General features: G+C 36.7%; 1 protein-coding gene across 1 annotated transcript in view; it reads left to right on the top strand.

The window, feature by feature from the left end:
- The first annotated feature begins 1,736 nt into the window (after positions 1–1,736).
- The window catches only part of LOC139762772 (uncharacterized), a 35,511-nt gene continuing 12,299 nt past the window's right edge, over positions 1,737–24,948 (top strand). Inside the window, 8 exon segments of the mRNA XM_071687904.1 lie at positions 1,737–2,085; positions 11,604–11,830; positions 15,103–15,253; positions 18,604–18,735; positions 19,034–19,107; positions 20,525–20,733; positions 23,308–23,455; positions 23,812–23,918. Of these exon segments, the coding sequence (XP_071544005.1) occupies positions 1,811–2,085; positions 11,604–11,830; positions 15,103–15,253; positions 18,604–18,735; positions 19,034–19,107; positions 20,525–20,733; positions 23,308–23,455; positions 23,812–23,918 (1,323 nt within the window). The 5' untranslated portion in view covers positions 1,737–1,810.

The following is a 24,948-nucleotide window of genomic DNA, read 5'->3' as shown; positions in this document are numbered from 1 at the left end:
CATGGGAAAGCCAGATAACACAAGACCTGATGGTCTATGACCTGGTTATCTGCTGGAGGACAGTACATGGGAAAGCCAGATAACACAAGACCTGATGGTCTATGACCAGGTTATCTGCTGGAGGACAGTACATGGGAAAGCCAGATAACACAAGACCTGATGGTCTATGACCAGGTTATCTGCTGGAGGACAGTACATGGGAAAGCCAGATAACACAAGACCTGATGGTCTATGACCAGGTTATCTGCTGGAGGACAGTACATGGGAAAGCCAGATAACACAAGACCTGATGGTCTATGACCAGGTTATCTGCTGGAGGACAGTACATGGGAAAGCCAGATAACACAAGACCTGATGGTCTATGACCAGGTTATCTGCTGGAGGACAGTACATGGGAAAACCAGATAACACAAGACCTGATGGTCTATGACCAGGTTATCTGCTGGAGGACAGTACATGGGAAAACCAGATAACACAAGACCTGATGGTCTATGACCAGGTTATCTGCTGGAGGACAGTACATGGGAAAACCAGATAACACAAGACCTGTTGGTTGATGAGGTTGTCTGCTGTGAAAGCTAATGATATATAATTATGTTATCTACAACATCACATTACGGCCGAAAACCAGAAAATACGAGTAGCCTAACGTTCTTTTATCCAAGAGGAAGACTAGACAGTAAAAACGGAGATATATGCTGATGGAAGAACTCAAGAAATTAAGGTTACATATACTTCCTTTCCTAACTATTTGGTAGGCTCAGTAGGTCTCATCTCTCACCATCATCATGTCTGGCGCCATCCACGTCAATATAAATATATTCACCATCCATTTGTCTGGTCGTGATTTTCCTTGGTAGACTGGAAGTGGGTCTTTTGTTAAATGTTATCAGGACAGTTGGACTAGGGACTCACTTTTCTGATTTTGTGACATAGCAACGCAGTCACAAGGTATAAATGCCCACCTCAACACGCTTGGCATCATGATCTTTCCTGCCATTTTGTTATATTTTATATCATAACACGTCGCATGTTGCTCCTGTCTCATAGTTAAACGAACCAACTCGGGTTAAATAGGTATTCTTATTAATACATCATTGAATATATTTCCTATTGTTTCTGTAGTATTAGAAAATAGGAAAAAATTTCATTGAGTGAGGCATTTGAGAGTTATTTGACGGCTGAGAACAATGGTGCTGTGTTCAGCCTTCATTTCTTTGCATACGAAATATGTATTTACTTCCACTGTGTTCTCTTTGGTTAACTTATTATATAATAAACACAAAAAATAACATGATATTCGTGTTGTATGATGATTATATCATCATAAATGCAATAATAAATCTTTCACCTTGATCTAAGGTACGCACGTACACGGACGTTAAGCCTCGATAATTACCCCTAATGTCCGGTAATTTATCAGCCTATTCTTTATATCAGGCGAACATTACACAATATATTTGTTAACCCATAAATATAGACATTCCATGAGTAAATAGATCTTATTATTCCATTAGCTTACAAAATACATCGCGGGGAAAAAGGTAGTGTGAATACTTTGTATGAACATCTTAAATGCTTTTTTCTTGCAGTATATCGATTTTATTCATTAATTCTATATAATTCTGATTATGATCTATATTAAGTACGGGTTTGTGATATTGAAATAAATTGGAAAATGGGATTAGTAAATGTGAATTACATGTACGACAATAGTTGCGTGTGACGTACGACGACTCCGCCAAGTTTGTTATTGTCAAGTTCGCAAAATTTGTGGCACCGTCTTGGGGTGTGTGCCAAGAAACCTGCCATGGCTTATAAAGGTAAAGATAGACGAGAATCTATTGTAAAATATGTGCCGTCGGGAGAAACAATGGAGGTATTGAGATACGGTGACCAAAGTGACATCAAGTGTAAACCCTTGCATTCCTCGTACATCTTGAGTGGCGGCGAGAATTCCTCCCTCACATCCTCAGTGGAGGGGCCGACCTGGCACCACCAGCGGCTGGCAGACCCCAAGATGAAGAAGGAGGAGATGATCATCGCCCACGACAGCGGCCGTCTTCTCCAGGATGAGAACGCAGGGTAAGGGTTGTTTCCCCCTCCCCTCCCCTCCCCTAAGTCTTGTCTTGACCGGAGAATGCCATGAGGAGACCCAGCCATGGGTGCCACTGGGACCCATGGTTCATCGACTGGACTCGATATTGTCTGCCATATTTTATATTCCTGGGTTGGTGTTATTTTATGTGTGCTGGCAGTTAGTTTTCAAGGTTAGAAGTGTAACTCTTTGGAACTCATCCTGAATATTGATGGTTTTCTTTCCATGGTTCGTATTCTCAGTTACGTGTTGATTCACTAGCAGAATCACAGTGGCTAAGGTTCAAGGTCTTGTATCCCGCAATGATTCTGTGGGTATACATGAGTTTGTATTATGCGGTAAAGTTATTTATCAGTTGAAGTACGCATTGAAAATTTGTTTTGTTACGTAATGCTTATTTCCTGTTTAAGTAATACGAAAAGTTCATAAGTGTATTTAGGACCATTACACTCTATTTTATTATACGGAGTGCAACAATAGTGGTGAGGGTTATGAATATTGGGGGGAAACTGTGGGGTTTGTTAAAGTTTAGGAGATGAAACATGTAAAAAGATATCAGAACCTTTGAAAACTTTGCTTAAACCACCCCGCCAGCCAAACTTTATATTATTTTTTATCATTCTGGTTGAAATATACCAGACACTTGCATGATTAACATCTCACCAGTTGCTTACAAATATCAACTAACTTGACAGACTGAGAGGCCATTTTCGCTGCCATTCAGCCTCAGCAGGTGACCGCATTAATGTTACATTATTTGTGCTATAGATGTTGAGGGAGTTATTTGAGGTATTCCTAAGTCCTGATATTTTTTCATAATCATCTAACCAATTTTTTGTTTGATTAAACTCAGGTATTTTTTTTTTTAGAACAGCCACCTTTATTGCCTGTTTCAGTTTAGTAGTATTGATGTGTAAAGTGTAATGCTTTGAATTATGCTCTGCAGTTCTTTTCTTGAAACATACACAGAACAAAATTACGTGTTTTGGTACTCAGCTAAATTGATATATTAACCTATGTCACCTTATTAGCAATTAGTTGAATATCATATTAGTCCCACCACTGTATGGTATTGAATGATAGCGGAATTAGCCTATTCTTTATTTTCTGCAAAAGTGAATCAGACTTGCATTGCATGATTTGGAGCATTTTTATTGTCCCATGATTCTGAGTGATAGTAGGGAGGGCTTAAAAGATCCAGGATAAATGTGGGACTGATTAATGTGAATGTAAGTGAAATACATGTAAAAATCTGCTGAACCTTTGGAAACCTCACCTGACTTTATGCAAGTAGCTAAGATTCATCTTTATTTTCATTGTTATCGTGGGAATATAGCTGACAAATGCATGCTTGAGTCTTGCTAGCTGGCAAAAAACACTGAGGAACACACTACTTGCAGGATAAGCTGTTGGCTCGTGACAAGCAACCATTGCATGTTTGTTTCTAGCCGAAGGCCACACTTGTTTTTTTGTAATTCTGCTATTAATTCTATCTGTTACTGGAAGATGGGTGAGGTTTTTATAGGATTTGTTTATTTTTACAATTGTTTCTCTGACTTTTATGTTAGTTAAACCCAAAATATCCCTAATCATCATAGTCTTCCCTATGAGTCACTTTGAATTTTTTTTAAGGTAAAGAATTACTCCAAATCATATTGCACAAATGTAAATCACTTCTTTCAAGTGTAAGCTATGTACTGATATCCGTTTTGTCCAATTTGATGAAGAAATAGTATTATAGCCACTTGAGCAACCATGTAAAGAAAAGCTGTTGAAAATTTTATCAATGCATAAACTAGTAGGGGAAAAAATGAAAATTATGAATTTTCATTTCAAGGCTTGATGAAGTTCAGCACTGTGTAATAATTCTTCTATCAGAATCTTTTTAAGTCATTCTTTGCATTTTCCTATTTTTCCTGTGCATATGTAGCTTTACTTTTGTATGTTTATAGTCGATATATGACTTGATTAATTATTTTTTTATGCATATATTATGCAGTGTCACATCCAGTATGTCACTTCAGCTTACCACAGAAAATGGCGATGATTAACTTAAGAGTAAATGAAACACCTCTCCGTATCCTCAGAACCTCTGAAAATTTCTCATGACTTTCTACTGTCTTTGAAGAGTATCTTATTATTATGGTCTCATGTTTTGATGAAATTAATTTGGTCACAGTGTGAGTTCATTTGTAGTACCCAGCTTTATTTTATCTAAAAAAATGAGTTGATTAATTGAAAGGAGATGAAACTTTTCTGGAAATTGTCAGAATCTATGAGAACCTCACCCAACTTTCCAAGCGGCTCGCATTTATTTATGAAAAATATAATTGTTTTGGCCTTGTGTTTCTGTCTAGTAGTTAGGAGGTTTGGTCTGCGAGTTTAAGTGCATTGAAACATAAACAATCCAGGTGAGCTTATTCGTGCTATAAGGTGGGAAATGATGGACAACAGTGCAGTTGGTGTATCTCAGCAATCCAGAACACTATAAATTAAGATGATTCTTGACTGAGAGGGAAAGATAGGTGAGATTTTCGAAGACTTTGGTGATTTCTATAATTTCACATACTTATATATTAATTAGCCCAAATTTCCTGAGCATCATATCCCTACCCACTATCAACTTAACAAATTTTATTGATAGAATATCCAAATTATCCCCTCACAGATTTTTCATTTCTGGCTCCTGTCAATTGTCGTATGCAGTTATTGTTAATGATTATGTTATTACAAATATAGTGATGATAACCTGATTAGGTTAGGCTTTCATTGGCTTGCCTTTCTTGGTAATTTTGTAATGTAATGGCTCTGTGGAATTAACTACTTGAAGTGTAAAAAATGCATATCAATGGACTCCCAGTACCAAGAAGCTGTTTGGAAGGATGTTTATGGAATATTAGCATTAATTAAGCCCTCTGTTATTATTGATTAAGAATGGAGAAGGCTATGAATATTGCAGGGTTCCAAAAGATTTTTCCTGTTTTTTTTATGCTGGAATTTTGTATGGATTTTGAAGAATTGGATATCAATGGACTCCTTACACTTAGTAGGCATTATATATGGGGAAAGGTAAATGCTTAGGGCCCATAGAAATGATATATGGGCGTGGAAGAAACACTTACTGTTGGACTTTTTTCTCTTAGTAGAAGTGATTTTGTCTGGTTCTGCATGATTTGGAGCAATGAATTTTTGGCACAGTATTATGTAATAGTGGGAGGGTGGATGACTATTTGGGAAATTTTAGGTTTATTGAAAGAAAGGTAAGTGAAACACCTTTTGTAATCAACATAAGTTTTAAACAGCTCATCCCCTAACTTTACCCAACAGCTAAGATTTACCCTAATTTTCAGTGGTATGTGCAAATTTACATGACACACAACTTCTTCCTGGAAGAAAATTAATGATCTTAGATAACACCACAAAAGCTTCAAACAATGAAAAGAATCCCTCATTATCCTCGTATGTAATAATTTATCTACTTCATCCTAAACTGTACCTCACCTTTCTAATCAACTCCTCTTCAAAAGCAAATATATCAAAACTTAGAATGAAACAAAAGAGCAGAATGAAACAAAAGAGCATTTAGAATAATCACTGGATGCATAGCAACTACAAGGATTCAATATCTGCACAATGAAGCAAATACATTTCAAATACAGTCCCACCTCAGTATGGTTAGCACCTAATTCCTTACAGCAGCTCACTGACTTATCCTACTCAAAGCAACCACCCACCATCCCCTAAGCTGAAGTAAAATGCTCAGTCCTGCCTGTACTCACAGACACCCTTCCCCCTGAGAAAAACAACATGGATGACTTATTCACATATTAATGACATGGCAAGCTTATACACCTGCTTACCCCCCTATTTAACTGATACTTAGGTTCATCTCTGCCAGACATACATACATGTGAAACTCCACTTCTCAGATACATACAAGTTCTACTATCCATTCTGCATTCTGGTTACCACCCATCTCTCCACCACTATAAACATTAATTTAGCATATCACAGAGACATCTTTAATGGTATTATACTTCAAATGTACTTTCTCAAAAATAGGTTCTGTTAAACTGTGTTGCTATTTCTTTACACTTTTTGTAAATTTATCACAGAATTCTGTGATATACAGTGTTCTCATCTCTAGTTTATAATCTTCATTTTGAGAAAGCTCTGAATATTTGGAAAATGCTGTTATTTTTTAAGACAAAGATTTACTTTATAGCATTATATTTAGATGCACGGTTAATGCATATCCCGTTACCCATTAGGTTTGTGATTATTGGGTATCATATAAAACAGCTTTCAGTAAACAAAGGGAGACATTATGGGCAGGGATTTAGTTGATATTCGTGATTTGTAGATGGCACTAAGAGTAGGCCACTTTCAAAAGAGAAGTGTAATTAGGTCATATATGACAGCATTCTCACTATTAGCTGCACAGCTTGTTCTCTCAGAAGTAGCAACTTTTCATGGGTAAAGAGTTGTGTTTAAGGTATCATGCTGATCACAGAAAATTATGATGAGAAACTAGCATCCATAGTTGTATGGCAATCTGTTGGTTAGCTGATAAATGTCGGCTATCTTCGTACTGTATCTGATAATGAAGGGACAAGTACATTGTTTTTATCAGCTTAGTTGCCAACCACCAAAGTTCTTAAGCTGTATTGACTCATAACTCTTTGCTTAGTTCATATTTACATGCTGTTGTAAATATGTATTTTGTCTTGAAAGCTATTGAAGATTCAGCTTGAAAAGCCAAATATTATGGTTGCAGATTAACCAAAATGCTTATTAGGAAGTTAAAAGGTCATGTTCTTATTTTCATCAAGAGAGCGTTGCCAAAAGAAAAAAAAATGATTTTTATAAGTGTGATAAAAAGATATGCTGTGATGAAAACTACATATTCAGTGAGAGAGTATTGGCTGTGTATGTTTTGCAGATTACTGTTGTTATATTGTGAGTAGATATTCATTTTTTGTTATAGTAATATTGTCACCTGCATTTCCAGACAAACTAATCAGCATTTGATGTTTCAAGGTATATATGTTATAGATTAATTTGGTTCTTGCAGTACCAGGGTTAAGATTGTGTTAGTCAAGATCACTGCATTGGTCATTTTTTCTTAAAATAATATACTGTTTTCTTTCTGGTAAGAGATAAAACCAAACAGAAACATTATAGGCAGAGTTTTGAATTATTTCAAACAAAGAACAATACACTGTCATCCAGATTTCAGATATCTGCTTAACCCAGTTTCCAGTTTTAAGGAGGGAGGGGGACCAGGGCAACCGATAAAATTAATTGGTAATATTTCAAGGGGTTCCTCCATTGAAATATGTGTATTCTGGATTGTGATGTAGCTTGTTGGCTGGCCATCATAAGCTGTGAGTAGCATGGTTGTTGTGTATTTTTTCATACCTGATTGCCACATTCTGCATAGGGAAATTGGTGCCAGGAACAAATGAACGAAGGCAGCTTTGACTCGCATCCATCTCTAGCTGTCATGCGCAATGCACGAAAACCATAATCCATAACCAGGCCTCACTGACCATTCCATGGTTTTCCATGACCACTTCACATGCCCTGGTTCAGTCCATTAACAGCACATCAACCCCTGTATATAACATCGTTTTAATTCATGCTATCTCATGCATGCTTTCCAACCAGCATGTTCAGGTTCTGTCACTCAGTCTTTTATGCCAAAATCATTTTTATTTAAATGTATGAACATTATCAGGTCTAGAGGGTTGGGTTGATACCATTTTATCAGGCAGTGTTACCTGATTGGCAACATTGTTATATTCATGGTATCTCATGCATGCTTTCCACCCAGCATGTTCAGGTTCTGTCACTCAGAGTCTCTTTAATGCCAAAATCTTTTTTATTTAAATGTATGAACATTATCAGGTCTAAAGGGTTGGGTTGATAACCATTTGATCAGGCAGTGTTACCTGATCAAATGATGGCTGCTTCTCCATCATTCATTTTTATTAGGAGATGATTTTGAACATAAAGTTAAGAGTGTATTAAAAAATGAAGGAAAGAGTAAAGACAATTTTTATTTGTTCTTTCACCTTTTTAGGTTGGGAATTGATAATTAGTATTTGCTGGACATACTGTGGTTGACAGTGATGTGCTAGGAGTGGTAAAATATGCTGTAAGCTCATATTGATGCCAAGATGATCCACCTCATGTAAATGGAAATGAAGTTTTTGGTATTGGTTATATAGAAAATTCACTTCCTTTAAAATCCTACCAAAGAGGTGTTAAACACCAAACCTATTATTTCAGTGCCTAAATTCCTCATATTTTGATTTCAGGAACTTGTTTCCATCAAGCATTTAATTGTTCCCCACCTTTATTTTGCATTAATTCAAGTTGAATGTCACTATCCCCGCACCTGACCCAAGTAGGATCTTGCCTGATTCCTTTGTGAAAGATCATCTGCAGATGTATTAAGGAATGCAAAGGAGTAGATAGAAATGTAATTAGCATCAGACTGTTGGGACTGTTATGGCAGTTTTTCATGTTAGAAGAGATAAGAGACAATAGGAGATGCAAACCTTTCACTGTTGATGACGAAAATGAGGCTCAGTATACTTTTATTGGGTTTACTGCTGCAGACCTACATATGGTCATGGAATTTTTAACCAACTCATGTACTCCTTGTGCATTATTGTTGTATAGTAGGCCTATATATTTTTTTGTAATGTTTCTGTTGGTTATCGTGTATCAAGATGTCATAACACAGTGTACATCAGTGATGAACTGGAGCAGTTTTACAAGATATTCTAATTGTACGGAAGTATTGATACAAAACATTTTGGGTGAATTGAGTAAGCTTTCTGATGATACTGTTGCTTAGACCCAGTGAGTTGGAGAGAAGGAGGTAGTATTGTTAGTGTTGAAGAGAATACTGAAGACCTTGACCGTACAGCAATACATAAACACACATCGTACATCAGCTACTGTGGGCAACTTGCTTATTTGGTGTGCAAAAGCAATTTTAACACTTTTGACTGTCACGATTACTTTTGTAACCTATTGAGCAATACATTATGAAGTCCTCTAATAAGTGTATTCATTGTAATTGTAAGATTATGGATTTTTTTTGTATTTCTGTAAAATGATTCACACTGGGGAGGAATAAGAATGAAGCCGTTGAATGGTTGAGAAATGCATGTAAACTTTTTTAACCTTTAGGCAAAGTTGTAGAAAATTAAAGTGGGTTGCTCATTTGGTATTAAATGACTTTATGGTCGTACTTTCAACTTCTCTTGTTATTGCCTATTTAGTAATTTCATAGATTTTGCTTTCTTAGTATCCCATCTCTTGAACTTTGTTAGTGTTAGACATCCCAGACTTCTGTATGCTGTCAACTCTTTTGGTATCATCCACATGCATGTTCAAATAAGGTTCTGTTTCATTTGGCAAGTCATTTACACAGATCAAGAAGAGAAGAGGTCCCAGAACCAAGAATCTTGGCATACCATTCGTGATCCCAGCCCTTTTGACAGGGCTTGTGTAACCTTTGTCCTTTGCTTTCCATTCATGTGTACTTATATATACAGTAAACCCTCGATTTGATAGACCTCGTTATAACGGATTTCAAATATAGCTGATCAGGCAAATTGATTATAAAAAGATTAAAAATTATAGAAAATCTCAAACACTGCACCGTGCACATTTCACATCCACTTGTTTTGGTAGCATGGGGTATACTCACTTTGTTTCAGTCTCAGTCTGCCTCAAGCTGTCGTGTGATCAAGTTGTATACAGAAAAGTATGACTTTATTAAATAATTTTGCAATCCCTACAATTCGGAATGGCATCAAGTAATAGAGGAGTTAAAGGAAAGCATGTAAACTGTATATCTGTATATTGTATAGAAAAATGGCTCATAGGTTACATTCAGTTCAGTGGACTTTAGGCATTAATGGACACACTGTCTCCTCTATTAGACCGTTGAACCGGAAGTTTACTTTATATCACATCATTCCAGTTCACTCCATTTCTTGCATGCCTTTCCAGTCTCGATAGCTCAAAATCTTCACGCCATCCTTCCATCTCCAATTTGGTCTCCTGCTTCTTCTTCTTCCCTCCACTTCTGACACATATATCCTCTTCGTCAACCTTTCCTCACTTATTCTCTCCATGTGTTCAAACCATTTCAACATACCATCTTCTGCTCTCTCAACCACACACTTTTTATTACCCCCTTTCTTAATAGATTCAATTACAATACCATTCAGTCCCGCCCCTTTGCCAGATTTTATCTTCCATGAGGCTTTCATCATTTTTCTCTTAACCCACCCACTCTCCCTAACTCTCTCACTTTGCGCTCGACCCCATCCAAAACCAACCTACATCTGCCACTCTATCATCAAACTCATTCAACAATCCTTCAAAATACTCACTTTATCACTACCTGTTATCACTTCCCCCTTTGTTCCCTTCACTGATGATCCCATTTGTACTCTTTGTCTTTTGCACATTATTTACCTTTTTCCAAAAATCTTTATATTCTCCCTAAAGTTTAATGATACCTTCTCATTTGTCCTTTTATTTAACCCTTGCACCTTCCTCTTGTCCTGCCACTTTCTCTTATACATCTCCCAGTCATTCGCACTCTTTCCTTTTAAGTATCATTCAAATGTCTCTCTTTTTTTCTTTCACTAACACTTTTTTTTCTTCATCCCACCACTCACTGCCTTTTCTAATCTGCCCACCTCCCACCTTTCTCATGCCACATGCATCTCTTGCACATGCCACCATTGCTTCCCTAAGTACGTCTCATTCCTCACCTACTCCCGTCACTTCATTTGCTCTCTTTCCTTCTTTCTGGATCTGATATGATTTTAATGTTTGAAGTCTGTTGATTATCTTGTGACCTTTAAATGATGCACACTTCTTAGCTACAAACATTTGCTTTTTGATTATCATATTATTCCTTGTCCCATGCAGGCAAATACTCTTTTTTGATTTGAACTTCTTGAATTATACTTTCTGTATCCTGTTCTAGTTTACTCTTTTGTGTCTTTTCTCTCTGTGCTACATTAAAGGTTAGTCCACTGTCTTCTCAGAAGTCAGATGCTCTTCATCATAATGTGAGGATGTTTGGCTATTTCAAAGAGAGGATTCTTTACAAAATTGTTTTATGATTTGAAGTCTTAGTCACAGTTTTTCATGTCTGCATACAAATGGAAATGTAGTTATAATGTAGACATGGTCAGAAACATTTACACTGATGTTTTTAGTGAAGTGTGCAAATACCTGACAGCTCTGTGAACTTTTTATTTTGAACTTGAAAATGGAACCTGTTGTCAGGATCTTAGTTTGTTTATTTATTACCTGTGAAATTAATGCCAGAGTTTGTAAGGAATCCCCTCAAGCATTGAACACTTGGAGAGCCTGAACATTATACCCAGCAAAATAACAAATAACATCAAATTTCTATTTATCAGAGACAGACAGTATAAAAGAGTGTATAATATCTTTGCAGGTACATCCAACACACCATCAGAGAAAATGAAATTGTAATGCGCATCCACCCAGGTGAATCTGGAATGCAAATGCCAGATGAGCCAAGTCATGCCACGCTCACCATTCAGGCCACTGATCCTACAACGAAGACTACCACAACTCGCAGGTTCAATTGCACATACCAGGGTTGTGAACGAACCTATAGTACTCCTGGTAACCTGCGCACACACTTAAAGACGCACAGAGGTAAGTCCTTAGGGTGTAACTCAAAGGATATGATGAAACATTTTCCTTACTTTTAAGTGATAAAGGGAGGCAGGTGTTGATCGGAAATTTGAAAATACAGGGACACTTTTATAGGGGGGTTTGAGGACTGTATCAACCCTTTATGGGATTGGTGGATCTTCATGAGGGCCAAAAGAACACATACTCTTGGATTTTATAATTTTAGAATTCCTAGGACAGCAGTTCTTAGGAGCATTATATCAGAATGCTCATGAAAGTGCATGAAAACATAGATCCATAATTGTGAAATGTCAGTGACGTTAGGGACATCATCAAAGTAAAGCATACTGCTACGTGATTCACCAGGTGTGGATCAGGAAATTACTGTAAGTTACTGTATATGCAAGTCAAATCACATAAATACTGGAAACTTTCAGTGGCTTCACATATACTGTATTGAGTAATACATTTATTTGCCCTGAACTCTTAGGTATTTCAGAGTCATTTAGCACAAATGAAGTAATTTGGAAGGGCTTCTTGCTGGAAATGTTTTTTGAATACTTCTTTAGTGAAAGAGATATTTATGCTAATCAACAAGAGAAAGTCCAATCCGTTTAGCCCTCTATCATAGTCACTCATTTAGAATTTTGCAGGCCACAGAGACTACTGAATGAACATTCAGCCTTATAATTTATGATGCACAGCATGGGATAAATTTTTAGAATTTTTTTTCAACAACATTATAAGGCAAAGAGAGCCATACTTGGACAGCTTGCTGAGGACACATAAAACAATTAGTCTAAAACAAGATAACAGAATTTTATTCTCATATAAGTTCCCTATGGTTAGAAAGTTTAATCCAGGGAATTTGGCTTCTCTGTTCATTGCTAGCCTGAAGATGTAGATTAGGGACTCTTAGTTCTACAAAAGTAATTCTCACAAAAGATTCATGGGAACATACACTTAATTCACTCATTGTAAATGAAGACTTAGTGAGATGCATGTTTTTGAGATAGGTTCCTCTCATTCCCACCACATTTATGAATTCCCCTTGCTTATCCATCAAATTAGATTCGGCAAGGGAGAACAGATGACTGATTTTGCTATTGTCACATCAAAGGTGATAAAAAACCAGGACTATAACTTTTCCTTTGGACAATCTGGAGCAGTGGCACAAAACCAATGCTTTAATCTTACTAAGTCATACCTAGCTTGCACTACCATCTGTGATAACATTCCATGCAATAACTAGTCTTGGACAACAAAGATTTTTGTTGGAAGGTTAGTCACCCTCCCAAAGGAAAGTGTGTTGGGCTGTGAGATGATGGTAAGTGGAAAATGTAGTTTCAAGACGTGTTTTTCCTGGCTCAAGGTTAATTTTCTAAACTAAATCCTTCAGCTGTTTTCTTCTTTCACATAGTTTTTGAAAGTAAGTGATATGAGAGGAGGACTTATTTATGAAGAAAATTATATGAAGTTATCAAAAGAAGAACAAATATCTTCATGTAAATTGTTTTCAGAAGAGGACTGTCAAGGAAGCTTTACTCTTGTGAGTACTACACATATGTGGGATGAGATGAATTGTCTGTGCAATCTTCCTTTAGTAAATATCCCAGTGGATCTCAAGCTATATTTGATCATTTTGCAAGATCCATGCATTAAAATGGTATTTGCAGCAGAGTACTTTGTAGTTATGCACCCAACCAAAAATTCCAAGTTAACAGATCCTGATATTTTTCTAAACAGTTTTGAAAATTGTACAATTTATGGAGTTGTCAAACATTTTTATACACAAGTTTAGCCTTAACTGGAGCTTACCACCTTATTTAATGATGTTTAAGAAACTATCTAGCTGTGTGGCAACTTAGCATAGGGCTATTGACAGTATAACATTATAGCTGATTGCACAAGGTGGTTGTGGCTCAGCTTGTGAATACAGAATTGTTTTTGAGCAAATTATTCAGACCACTGTCTATATGCATTATAGTTGCATTATTTTTGCATACATTAAACATGATTGTGGCATAAGTATGTCTTACTGCTACTCATAGCTTACAGAGCACATTATGTTTAGTCATGCACTCTACTTCACTTAGGTTAATCCAGTACTTGCTAGAGAATGAAAGTTGAAAATAGAATCAGTGAAATTCCTTCTTTTGTAACATAAGAGATACACCTCTGGGGTCACAGAAGTTATTTACATTAATGTGTCCAGATATAGATGCCATTAATGATATTAATATATTCAAATATAGATGGCGTTATACCTTTCATGGTTTCATTTCATAGGGAAATTCATAATTATATGTTAGATCATTATTAGAATTCTTAAAATGTTCTCCAATGTACAATTTTTGGTACAAGTGAAGGTAGCACAATGGAATCTTTCACAATGCACACTGTCTGTTGTGTCTTTATACTCCTTGAGCACATATGTATAGACTTAATCGGGTTTAAGTGCCTTATGTGGACAAAGACCCTTCAGTGTCTTACCTATGTCTTTTCTATTTTAATGCACATTTAACCTTCCTTCCCATCTCATCTCATTTGTGTTAGAGTTATAGTGTTCCTCCACTATGAAACCACTTCCTCACATATTTATGTCATCTTTAACTACTCTCCATCTGAATTCCCCAGCCTGTGTAGCTGTTCTTTAACTGATATTTTGCCGGAGATAAATTCATAGAACAGTTTTTAAAGTTTACTTGCCTTATTAAGAATGTATTTTTCAGGTTCTCAGCTCCTCTTTCATCCTGCTTTACTCATTCCTAACTCTTTAATATGTTTCATATGCTGGCTGGCTACTGTAAAATTTTCTCTAAAAAACATCCCTCTTTTCTTCAGCTTTTTGATGATTTTATTTAACCAATCTCTTTCTGATATCTTTCCATTTCCATTTGTGTGTATATCTTTTCTTACCTTCTCATGGCTAAATGTTGTAGGTATGTAAGAAGGTACTCTTTTCTATCTCTTCCATTAGGACCCATTCATTATGGATTTCTCTGAACCTTCCCTAACTGTATTCTGGTTGTTTAATTCCACTGCGGTATTTGTCTTCTTATAGAAAGTATGTAACTCTATAGTTGCCATAACTGGTTCTGCTTGTGTCTGCTTTTGCTCTGAGCTTTTTATGTCTTGCCTAACCATATAGTCAGATTTAAGCACCACATGATCACACAGTTGAGGTCTCTTACATTCTTTGCTCACAAGGTTTCCCCTGCAGTAAGAAATAAGTTATCAGTTTTCGAAATCCTTTATTTTATTCAGATATTATGAAGGATTTTCTATTCCAGGAGAATACAGATTTCAGTGTCTAGCAGCTGGTTGTGGCAAGGCTTTTCTTACTTCATATTCGCTCAAGGTACATCTGAGAGTCCATGCACAGCAGAAGCCTTACACTTGTGAAAGTGATGGATGCCAAAAATCATTCACAACCTTGTACAGGTGAGTGTTTCAGGTATGACTATCATCAGAGTAGATTTTGTGATTGTTTCAGATATCCAAAAACCTTCAACAAGGGAATTTTCATGTGGATTTTGGAGAATCAGCTCTGAGTTAATTGAGTTTCTGAAATTCAAAAAGTCTTAACAAAATTTTTTTGTGGATTTTTGGAGAATCACCTGAAACTATCTGGACAGTCTTTTCATTGTCAAATTTCAATGTTTGATTTTGAAATAAACAAGGGTGTGGGCACCTGTCAGACAACTATTAGTTGACCATCTCTAGAAATATTGTTAATGCAGTATTGCTTTAAAATTAAATCTTACAACAAATTGTTGTGTGAGCTTTTTACATGATTGTCTTATATTTTCAAGGTTCTGAATTTACCTTTTCTCTTGTATATTCATGTCCCATTACTTGTGACTTTCCATTAATTTTGGTCATGTTAATCCACAGCCTGTATCAGTGAATCTTGGAATTACTGAGACAGCCCCTTTTTGACTGAAGTACTAGGATTATCTAAAGATCAATAAGTTATTCCTTCATATTCCTGCTAAAACTGCGACATACACTGTGACATTTGTATTGTCATTCCCCTTCACTTGTTGCTGTCCATTGATTTTGGTCATATTAATCCACAATCTGTGTCAGGGAATCTTGGAACTATTGGGACAACCCCTTTTTGAGTGAAGAATTTGGATTGCTTAAATGTCAAGAAGATATTTTTTCATGTTCCTGCTAAGCCAGCTACTTAGACTGTAACAGGTTCCTTTTATTTGTCTTTTATCAGATTTAGTGGAGTGCTCACATATGTTTTCCCTCATAGAAATTCCAGATAAACCTTCATCATCTTCTTGAGGTCTCATACAGATAAACCTCCATCTTCTTCCTTGAGCTCTCATCCAACCTGGTAACTTTCATCCTCAAATTGGCATCATTTGTCCTTGGTTCAGATTCTACTTATTTTCTTAATTTTGTAGTGTTAAGATGTAATTGATTGGTTTTGAATTTCATAATGCTGGATTTATCATCCTCTTATCTCTGAACTAGGGTGGATGTGTTGGAAATTAAATGTTTGAGGACAGTATGTGGTGTGAGGTGGTTTGATCAAATTAGATAATGAAGCATAAGAGAGGTGTGGTTGAGAGAGCTGAAGAGGGTGTTGTGAAATGGTGTGGACAAAGGGAGGGAATAGATGAGGAAAAAATGACAAAGGGGATATATGTGTCAGAAGTGGAGGGAACAAAGAGAACATGAAAACCAAATTGGAGATGGAAGGATTAAGTGAAAAAGATTTTGACTGATAGGGGTCTGAACATGCAGGATGGCGAAAGGCCTGCAAGAGATAAAATGAATTGGAATATGTGGTATACTGGGGTGGACGTGCTGTCATTGGACTAAATAAGGGCATGTGATGTGTCAGATAAAGTGTGGAAAGATCTGTGGGGCTTTTTGGGGAGAGGGAGTTGTGGTTTTGGTGCATTGCATATGACAGCTATAGAATGGATGTGAGATGTGGCCTTTCTTTGTCTGTTCCTGGTAATGTTTCAGTGTTCTTGTGTTTTGAGTAAGATGCTGACAAGTGAGGTTTGTATTATGTTTGTGTTGCATATATAGTTTATGGCCTTTGTTTTGAAGATGAAGTGTTAATAGTTGACTGAGTGATATCAATTTAGTTCATATTGTTTTGAAGTTTACAACCTTCATCTGGGTGGGAGTACTTGTAAACTCCTGCTCCATTTACTCACATCCATTCTTTAGGTGTCATGTGGATTGCACTGAAACCACAGCCCTCCTAACCACAACCAGGCCTCATAGACCTTTCCTTGGTTTCCCCAGGCCACTTCACATGCTTTAGTTCAGTCCATTGACAGTGCATTGAGCCCTATAAAGCACATTGTTCCAATTCGCTCTACCCCACATACATCTTTGACCCTCCTTCATGTTCACTGAAGGTCCTGAGCACTGAAAATCTTTTTCACTCCATCATTCCTTCTCCAACTGGGGCTTTCACTTCTTTTCCCCTCCACCTCTAACGCATATATCCTCTTTGTCAATCTCTCATCACTCATTCTTTCTGTCTGTCCAGACCATTTCAGCACACCCTATTCAGCTCTCTCAAGCACACTCTTATCATTATCACACCTGTCCTTTTTTCTTTTATTGCATACTCATTCAAATCACCTCACTCTACTTATTCCTCTTAGACATTTCATTTTGAACACATTAACCCTCCTCCACATGTCCTCATCTGTAACCCATGCCTCACATCCATACAACATTGTTGGGACTATTATACCTTTAAAAACATACCCATTTTGACCCCCCCATTTAAAGACTTCCCTCTCCACACATTCTTCAATGCTCCCAGAACCTTTGCCCTCACCCCCACACCCCACCCTATGACTCACTTCTGTTTTCATGGTTCCATTTGCTGCCTTGTCCACTCCCAGGTATATAAAACATAATTTCCTGCAATTATTTTTTTTTCCATTTGAACTCACACCCCAACTGACTTGTCTAAACTTCCTCCTTTCACACACATGCTTCCAAACTCAGCCACCAACTTTTAAAGTTTTTCATTCAAATCTGCCATCAGTGGTCTGTCAACAGCAGACAATAATTGACTCACTTCCCAAGCTCCATTATCCCCTTCAGGCTGCATACTCACCCCTCTTTCTAAGACTTAGAACTTACACCCCTCACCACTCTATATGTAAACTAATTAAATATCCATGGTGATATCATATACCCCAACCACAGACCAACCTTCACTTGGAACCACCCACTCTCCTCTCTTCCTACCCATACATATGCCTTATGTCTTTGATAAAATCTTCTCTACTTTGAGCAGCTTTCTTCCCACACCATATATCCATAAGACCTTCCAAAAGGCATTTCTGTCAGCCCTACCATATGTTTTCTCCTGATCCATAAATGCCTCATACAGATCCCTCTTTTTCTCTCAGTATTTCTCCCACATTTTTTAAGCTAACACATGATATGAATATTGTGTATTGAAACTTACTATTGTTGTATGTATTGGATTTAGTTTTCAAGTAATGCTGAATTTATAAAAGTGTTCAAGATTTTAAAGAAGGTTGATATATGATGTATTAAGAATTCTCTAAATTTTGGCATGTTGAATGTTTGGTCTATTATTTTGGACTTAGGTTGTTTCACTGTATATTCAACTTTGTTGGTTTGAAATGATGGTGATTTTAATGTCAGAGGGTATTGAAAGAGTAATACCTTACATGTATTTGACCATGTGAGGGACCATATAAAGTATAAGTGGAGACTGTAATATTTGATTGTAATATATACTTTGAAAGTGATCTTATTTTGCATAGATTGAAAGCCCATCAGCGCCTTCACAATGGGGACACATTCAACTGTAATCAAGATGGATGTGTTCGCATTTTCACAACGCTCTCAGACTTGAGAAAGCACGTCCGCACCCATACAGGAGAGAAGCCATTTAAGTGCGTAGTTTTCTTGTGTCCTTCGTATACATGCTTATAAGAAAACCATTTTAGACATGTTAAAAACTTTTAAAATCTCTGACAACATAGACTTTGAATTTTGATGATGAACAACTGTGAATTTTGATGATGAACAACTGTGAATTTTGATGAACAGTGTAGGAGAGCGTAGATAAAGTATAAACCTAAGAATAACCATTTATAAATTTTGTTACTTTATTTTTGCTTTGATGTATTCATAAAAAAGTATACTAGTAAGATTAGTTCTGGCTGTACAAGGCCTTCATGTTCCATCCAGGTGTGAAGAAGATGGTTGTGGCAAATCCTTTTCCGTGAGTCATCACCTTCAAACTCATAAAAGGATACACACTGGTAAGCTGATGGTGTAAAACTTATTGTTCAGAGCATTGTAACTATACATTTGGTGTAACACTTAAACTGTAGTACCTATTTATCAGTTTGAAAATGTCTGAAGCATTTGATATTAAACTTGAGATCCATCCGAATATATTTTTAGTTTTCTACTGCAGAGAGCACCTGAAAGACACAGACAATTCTGTCCTGGCCAGTCACTACAGCATTAAAGCCTAGCTGCTTTTTAAATATCCTCAACTTAGTTTAGCAAATGTCCTCTGCCGGCCACCTAAGTTTGACTTAGGTTTAAAGATGAAACAGTCCTTCCTTTCAACAAGCTAGCCAGAGGTGAGGTAGAGAAGTTAAGGGCTTGTGCTAATTGCAATGAAGGTGGCTTTTTGGAAAGGATGATATTCAGTGCTTTTATGATGAACATTCATTTGCCCACATTGTTCATGTTAGTAAAGAATGATAAGTTAAGTTGGACTAAGTTGAATCACATTAAAGTGTGATTAACGGCCTGGCAGTAGTATAAATGATTTGAACAGGAAGATTGGTAAACTTCATCCTTTGCAATTTTTGCTTATGTTTTGGCTTATTGTAACTCATGTTAGAATGAACTGGATGAACATTTGCTTAATTTTTAACTTGGAAATTGAAATAGTCATTGGTGTGTTGAAATATATGGACTGACTTAGATATGTTTTGAACTATAGCTGTGATTATGAGAACAGTGGGTAAACAAGTGGTGACTATGCGAAAGCCAGCTGAGAGCGGAAGACTGTTGCCATCCTCAGGTGAGGAGTACAGGAGTGAATATTATGCCGTATGGCATATGTTATATACATGGGTTGCGAAGGCAAAGCTTTTACAAAACAGCTTCAGCATGAATAAAAAGTTTTCTGTACTACGCATGGGTCAAAGAATGCTGGTTCTGGTAAATGAACCATGATTATAACAAGCAGTAATAACAGTAATGTTATTACCAAAATATAAGCAATATCTATTTATCTGTCTATATCTCTGATGCCAGTTCTCTCTGGGAACTTACTGTGTGTGTGTGTTTTGTGTGTGTGTGTGTGTGTGTGTGTGGTGGGGGGGGGGGGTTACAGCAATAGAGTTTCCATGTATCCCTTGTCTTACAAGCCTCCCTTGCATACACCTAACCACACATTTTTCCACATTTCTCTGCCTCCAATAATTAGTCTTTCACTCTGTTTCCCCATGTCACAGGTGATCTTCCTCTCACACCAAAGGCTGAGAAGTAGCATTGGAGTTCTTTAGATATAGAGACTTGTTTTGGCCACCACTTTGAAGGAGTTCCATTTGGAACAGGTGTCAGAGATGTATATATATTGATAGATAGTTAGGTAATCAAAAGCTTCTCAGTTTTAATTGAGTCTTGATTTGAAATAGATTTATGTATTATTTTTAGGTGAACGACCATATGTGTGTGTTGAGCAGGACTGTCGAAGGGCCTTCACAACCAATTTCTCAAGAAAGAGTCACATGCGGGTTCACAGACGTAACTTAGATAAGCAACAGCTTAAGCAGGAGCAAAAATTGTTCCAGACCCCTCTACAAGACACAAATGAGAACTCCAATATTAACCAAACTCTAGATCCTGCACCAGCTGAAAAGGAAGTAAGATAACACTATTAACCACCGTCCTGTTAGTTGTCATGTTTTCATAATCTAAGTTTCCCTTACTTTCACTTACGAAGGGAAACTTCATTTAGAGGACATTCATATGCTATGTTAGGAGATTCTCCACACATCTGTCTTTCCATCAAAGCATCTTTATAAACAACAGTCATTTAGTAATGGTTGTTGAGATTTCTTTTACCTCAGGTATGAATTTAAAGCTCATATGAGAATAGTGGTCATCCAGCAATTATGTATTCCTTCTTGAAATTGCTAACTAGCAGCCCATTTCATGTGGCAGGTAATCATATACAGGAATGGGGCAGATGTTTGGAGGTTGTAGAATTTGTTTCTTGTTATAAGTAGCAGTTACTTATCTGGTAAGTAAACCAACATGGAAAAGTCTACATCATATATTATGAGCTTTGATGAGTTGGTCATAACTGATCAGACTGTAAATATGTCTGTAACTTCAATGTTTGAAAATTTTTCATGAATCATCCTGCTATGATTAAAGGCATAGTTAAGCAAATTTAAAGGAAAACTGTAAATGTGAAATATTTTATTTGTAATTTTCATATATGATTTTATTGCATTTCATGTCTACATCTTACCTTTCACTAGATGCTTTTCCACAGTAATTCGTCATTCTCACCACAAATATCTGATCTGCACGTCCCTACCTTTCTTAGAACCTCATGCTCCTCATTTATTTTGCATTCAGTCACTTCCATCACTCCATCAATCAACATTCTTGCATGCATTTTTCCTGATATACATAATAGACTTGTTCCCCTGAAATTGCTACATACATCCTTAGCATCATTTCTTTTGAATTAAGGAACAATAGGAGCATTCACCCAGTCCTCAAGCAAAACCTTATGTTTCCATTCTAAATAACATATTACTCATACTCCTCCATACTTCAGCATTTCCTACCTTCATCCATATTATCATCCATTTTACGTCCCTTCTCACTGTAGACCCTTGTGCTTTTATCCTTTTCCTTCCATCTTCCATACCCATGCATGAAATAACTACTGCCTCATCTTCTACATTCATCAGTTCTTCAAAATACTCTTTCCATCTTCCTTTCACTTCCCTCCTTTATTCAGCAACTTACTTACTTCTCACATCAGCATATCCACTCTTACATCCACTTTTTTTCTTTTTTCACCCTCTTCCAGTACAGTTTTTTATTTTTCCTAAATTTTTCACTCAACTTTCTTCCAAAATCTTCATATACTCTTTCTTTGATTTCTTCTGTCAGCTTTTTATTATGTATCTTTATCTCTGATGCCTGTTCCAATTGGAACTCCCTCAAAGGAATGGCCATGGCAACTTAGTCTCCATACATAAATAACTCCATTGCCACTTTATAGCCTTTAAAACCTCACCCTGAAGAGGCCACTGGCAGAGGGCATCTCTAGTGCAGTGTTTGCAGAGGCTCCTACCTAATGTTCCCAATGGCTACTTCTGTCTAATGCTTCTGCCTACTTCTTGTACTTAATGTTTCTACCTAATGCTCCTGCCTAAATGTCCCTCTACCTACTACTTCTATCTACTGCCCCTGCCACTTTGCCAAAAGGCTTACACATTGTATATTCTTCATCTCTGCTGAACTTCCACTGGTACATTCCTTTTGAGTGTCTATGGTATGCCTTTTTCTTCTCTTCCACAACATTTCTAATCTCATTCGTCCACCATGCATTTCCCTTTTCATTCCTATATCTCATGACGTTTTATCCAGTTGTTAAGTCTACGACCTGTAAGAGTCTTTCTGTAAACATTTTAAGTACCTTATTCAAACATGACTGCATCCTTACATTTACTTTTCTTCCATCTAAGCTTTCAGTCACCCTTCTTTCATACTTCATGAATTTTTTCTGATTCATCTTCTTGCTTGCCGACAGTTTTACCTTACCATTCTTCCATACATCATACCTCCACTTTTCCCTGATCCTCACCCCACACAAGAATCATGAAATGTTCAGGGTCTCCAAAGTATTATCCTCTCATAACTAATATCTAGCACAGCCTTTATCAACCTTTCATCCATTACTACATAGTCAATCACACCCTTTTGTTTTTCTCTTCTAACATTTTCTTGTCCATGTATACCTATGGATCATTTTGTTCTGAAAAAAGGTGTTTGCAAAGAATGAACCATTCTTAGTACAGACAGCCACAAGATAACTTTCATTCTCATTTAATCCAGGCACCACTCATTTACCAACTATGAATCCATAAACACTAAATAGCTATTGTTCCCACCCACCCCAGAACCATTCCAGACATATAACTATCTAAAACTACACTCCAGGCATGTATATGTTACACTTTCTTGTTTGCTTTGTGGATAGCACCCAACTTTCCAGTTTTACAAACGCTGATTCATTATGCTCTACCACAAAACCCCATATACCCAATAGTTTTGAAGGTGATATTCACTGCAGTAAAGTTGGGGATTTGTGAAGGAATTTACGAGCTCTTATGTTCATGAACCACCCTTTGTAAGTAGGAACAGAGTTAAAGAACTAGATATAAATGACTTATTATATTAATTTGCACCAGATGATGGATAGGAAAGAACAAGCAGCAAAGAAAGAAGTTAGTAAACAGTATGAGCTTCCCAGAAGAGGTAACAGTGAAGCCAGTAAAGGAGGCTGCTGTAGAGGACACCAGCAGCGCCATTCCAGCACTTCCACCGCTAAGCATAAAGGTTTGTAGACCTTTTAAACCAGAGGCCATATGATTGTGAACAAAACTTCAGACAATGATAATAATGAATTTTAGGATGATCTTTACATTTGAATAGTTTTGATATATTTATATTCAGTTTGGAAATGTATTTTGTAAAGTAAAGCTGTGGTATATTGTCCTTAGGAATTTATTTGATTTTAGAATGGTGATTTTTATTTGCCCTATGAGTGCCGTTATCCAATGTTAGAATCCATGAAACTAATACTGAAATGTATATTATGTTGATGTATATAATTATCTGCCAGTAAGGAGGGATGTAGAAGAGATAGGAACAAAGACATTAATAAGCAGCTGGCCATTGTTGATATGTTGCAGTGTTTGCAATCATCCCTGTGGATGGGGATGCAGGAGAGAGTCCTACAAGCCTTACCATCCAAGATTTTTTGGAGTCAGAAGCTCTCAGATGTAACCCAAATATGAAGGTAAGTCATTTGTATACTTAATACAATTTGTGCTATATGACACGTGAGTAGGTTCATGGTTTTGCTACCTTGAGATCTAATAAAGGAAGACATTGTCATTTGTTTCTGTGGAAATTTTTTCAGACCAGTACAGCCTTATGAATCCTCATGACTCATTTTGTTGTGATTAAGTACATGCAAAAATGGTTATAGCATTGTATTATGAAGAAGTTTTCTTGACTGATATTTAGCCCACAAGAACAACTAAAATGTTAATAAATTTGTGAGCGAATTACATCACCAGCAGCTAAGCTGATGACTGTTGTGGGATTGACTCGGTAAATGGACTTTTTGTCTTGAGAAGTTGACTATCAAATTCTTAACAGAGCACTGACACTGGATATTGACCAGCCCATTTGAAATATAAAACTAAGGGGATGCTGAAAGTGGATATTGATCAGCCCACTTGAAACACAGAACTGTTCCTAGTATCCCATTGTTTTTTTTAGTTGTTTGCTGTAGTCACTTGCTTCTTTGGATTCAAGATGCATTCATGGCAGATTTGCTGATTGCTTGGCTGTTCTCTGGGTTGCCAAGTAAGAATTTACAACAGTTACCACTTGTCCTATTTTGTCACATAGACCTAATATCATCTTACTGTGTCTTTTACTTGCAGCTAGACTGTGCTCTCTTTATATGCCTAGTATTAAGTTATTTGCTTCTAGTCACTCCAAAAAGAAAACAATAACAATCTTACTGGTTTCCTGCAACTAAAGTCTGTGTTGTCTGATAAGCAGATGTACTGCAAATTATTTGTGTATTTGCCTCTTTCCTCTCCCTTTCTTTCACTAGAATCCCGGATAAGTGATAAGGGAGGGGGTAAAGGATGAATTGGATAAGTCTAGTCAAAATGTGTGCCTATGTGTGTGCACATAATTTTCTATGTGTAGTTACACTCTTGAACTCCATTTCCTCGGACTTTTCTTGTATCATACAAATATTTTGATTTCTGTGTATTGTTATCATCCACAGTGGCTTATTTCTTTTTTCT

The sequence above is a fragment of the Panulirus ornatus genome, chromosome 44, assembly GCF_036320965.1.
Source record: "Panulirus ornatus isolate Po-2019 chromosome 44, ASM3632096v1, whole genome shotgun sequence".
Lineage (NCBI taxonomy): Eukaryota > Metazoa > Arthropoda > Malacostraca > Decapoda > Palinuridae > Panulirus > Panulirus ornatus.
Note: the sequence above shows the minus strand (reverse complement) of the source record. Positions and strands in the feature narration are given on the sequence as shown.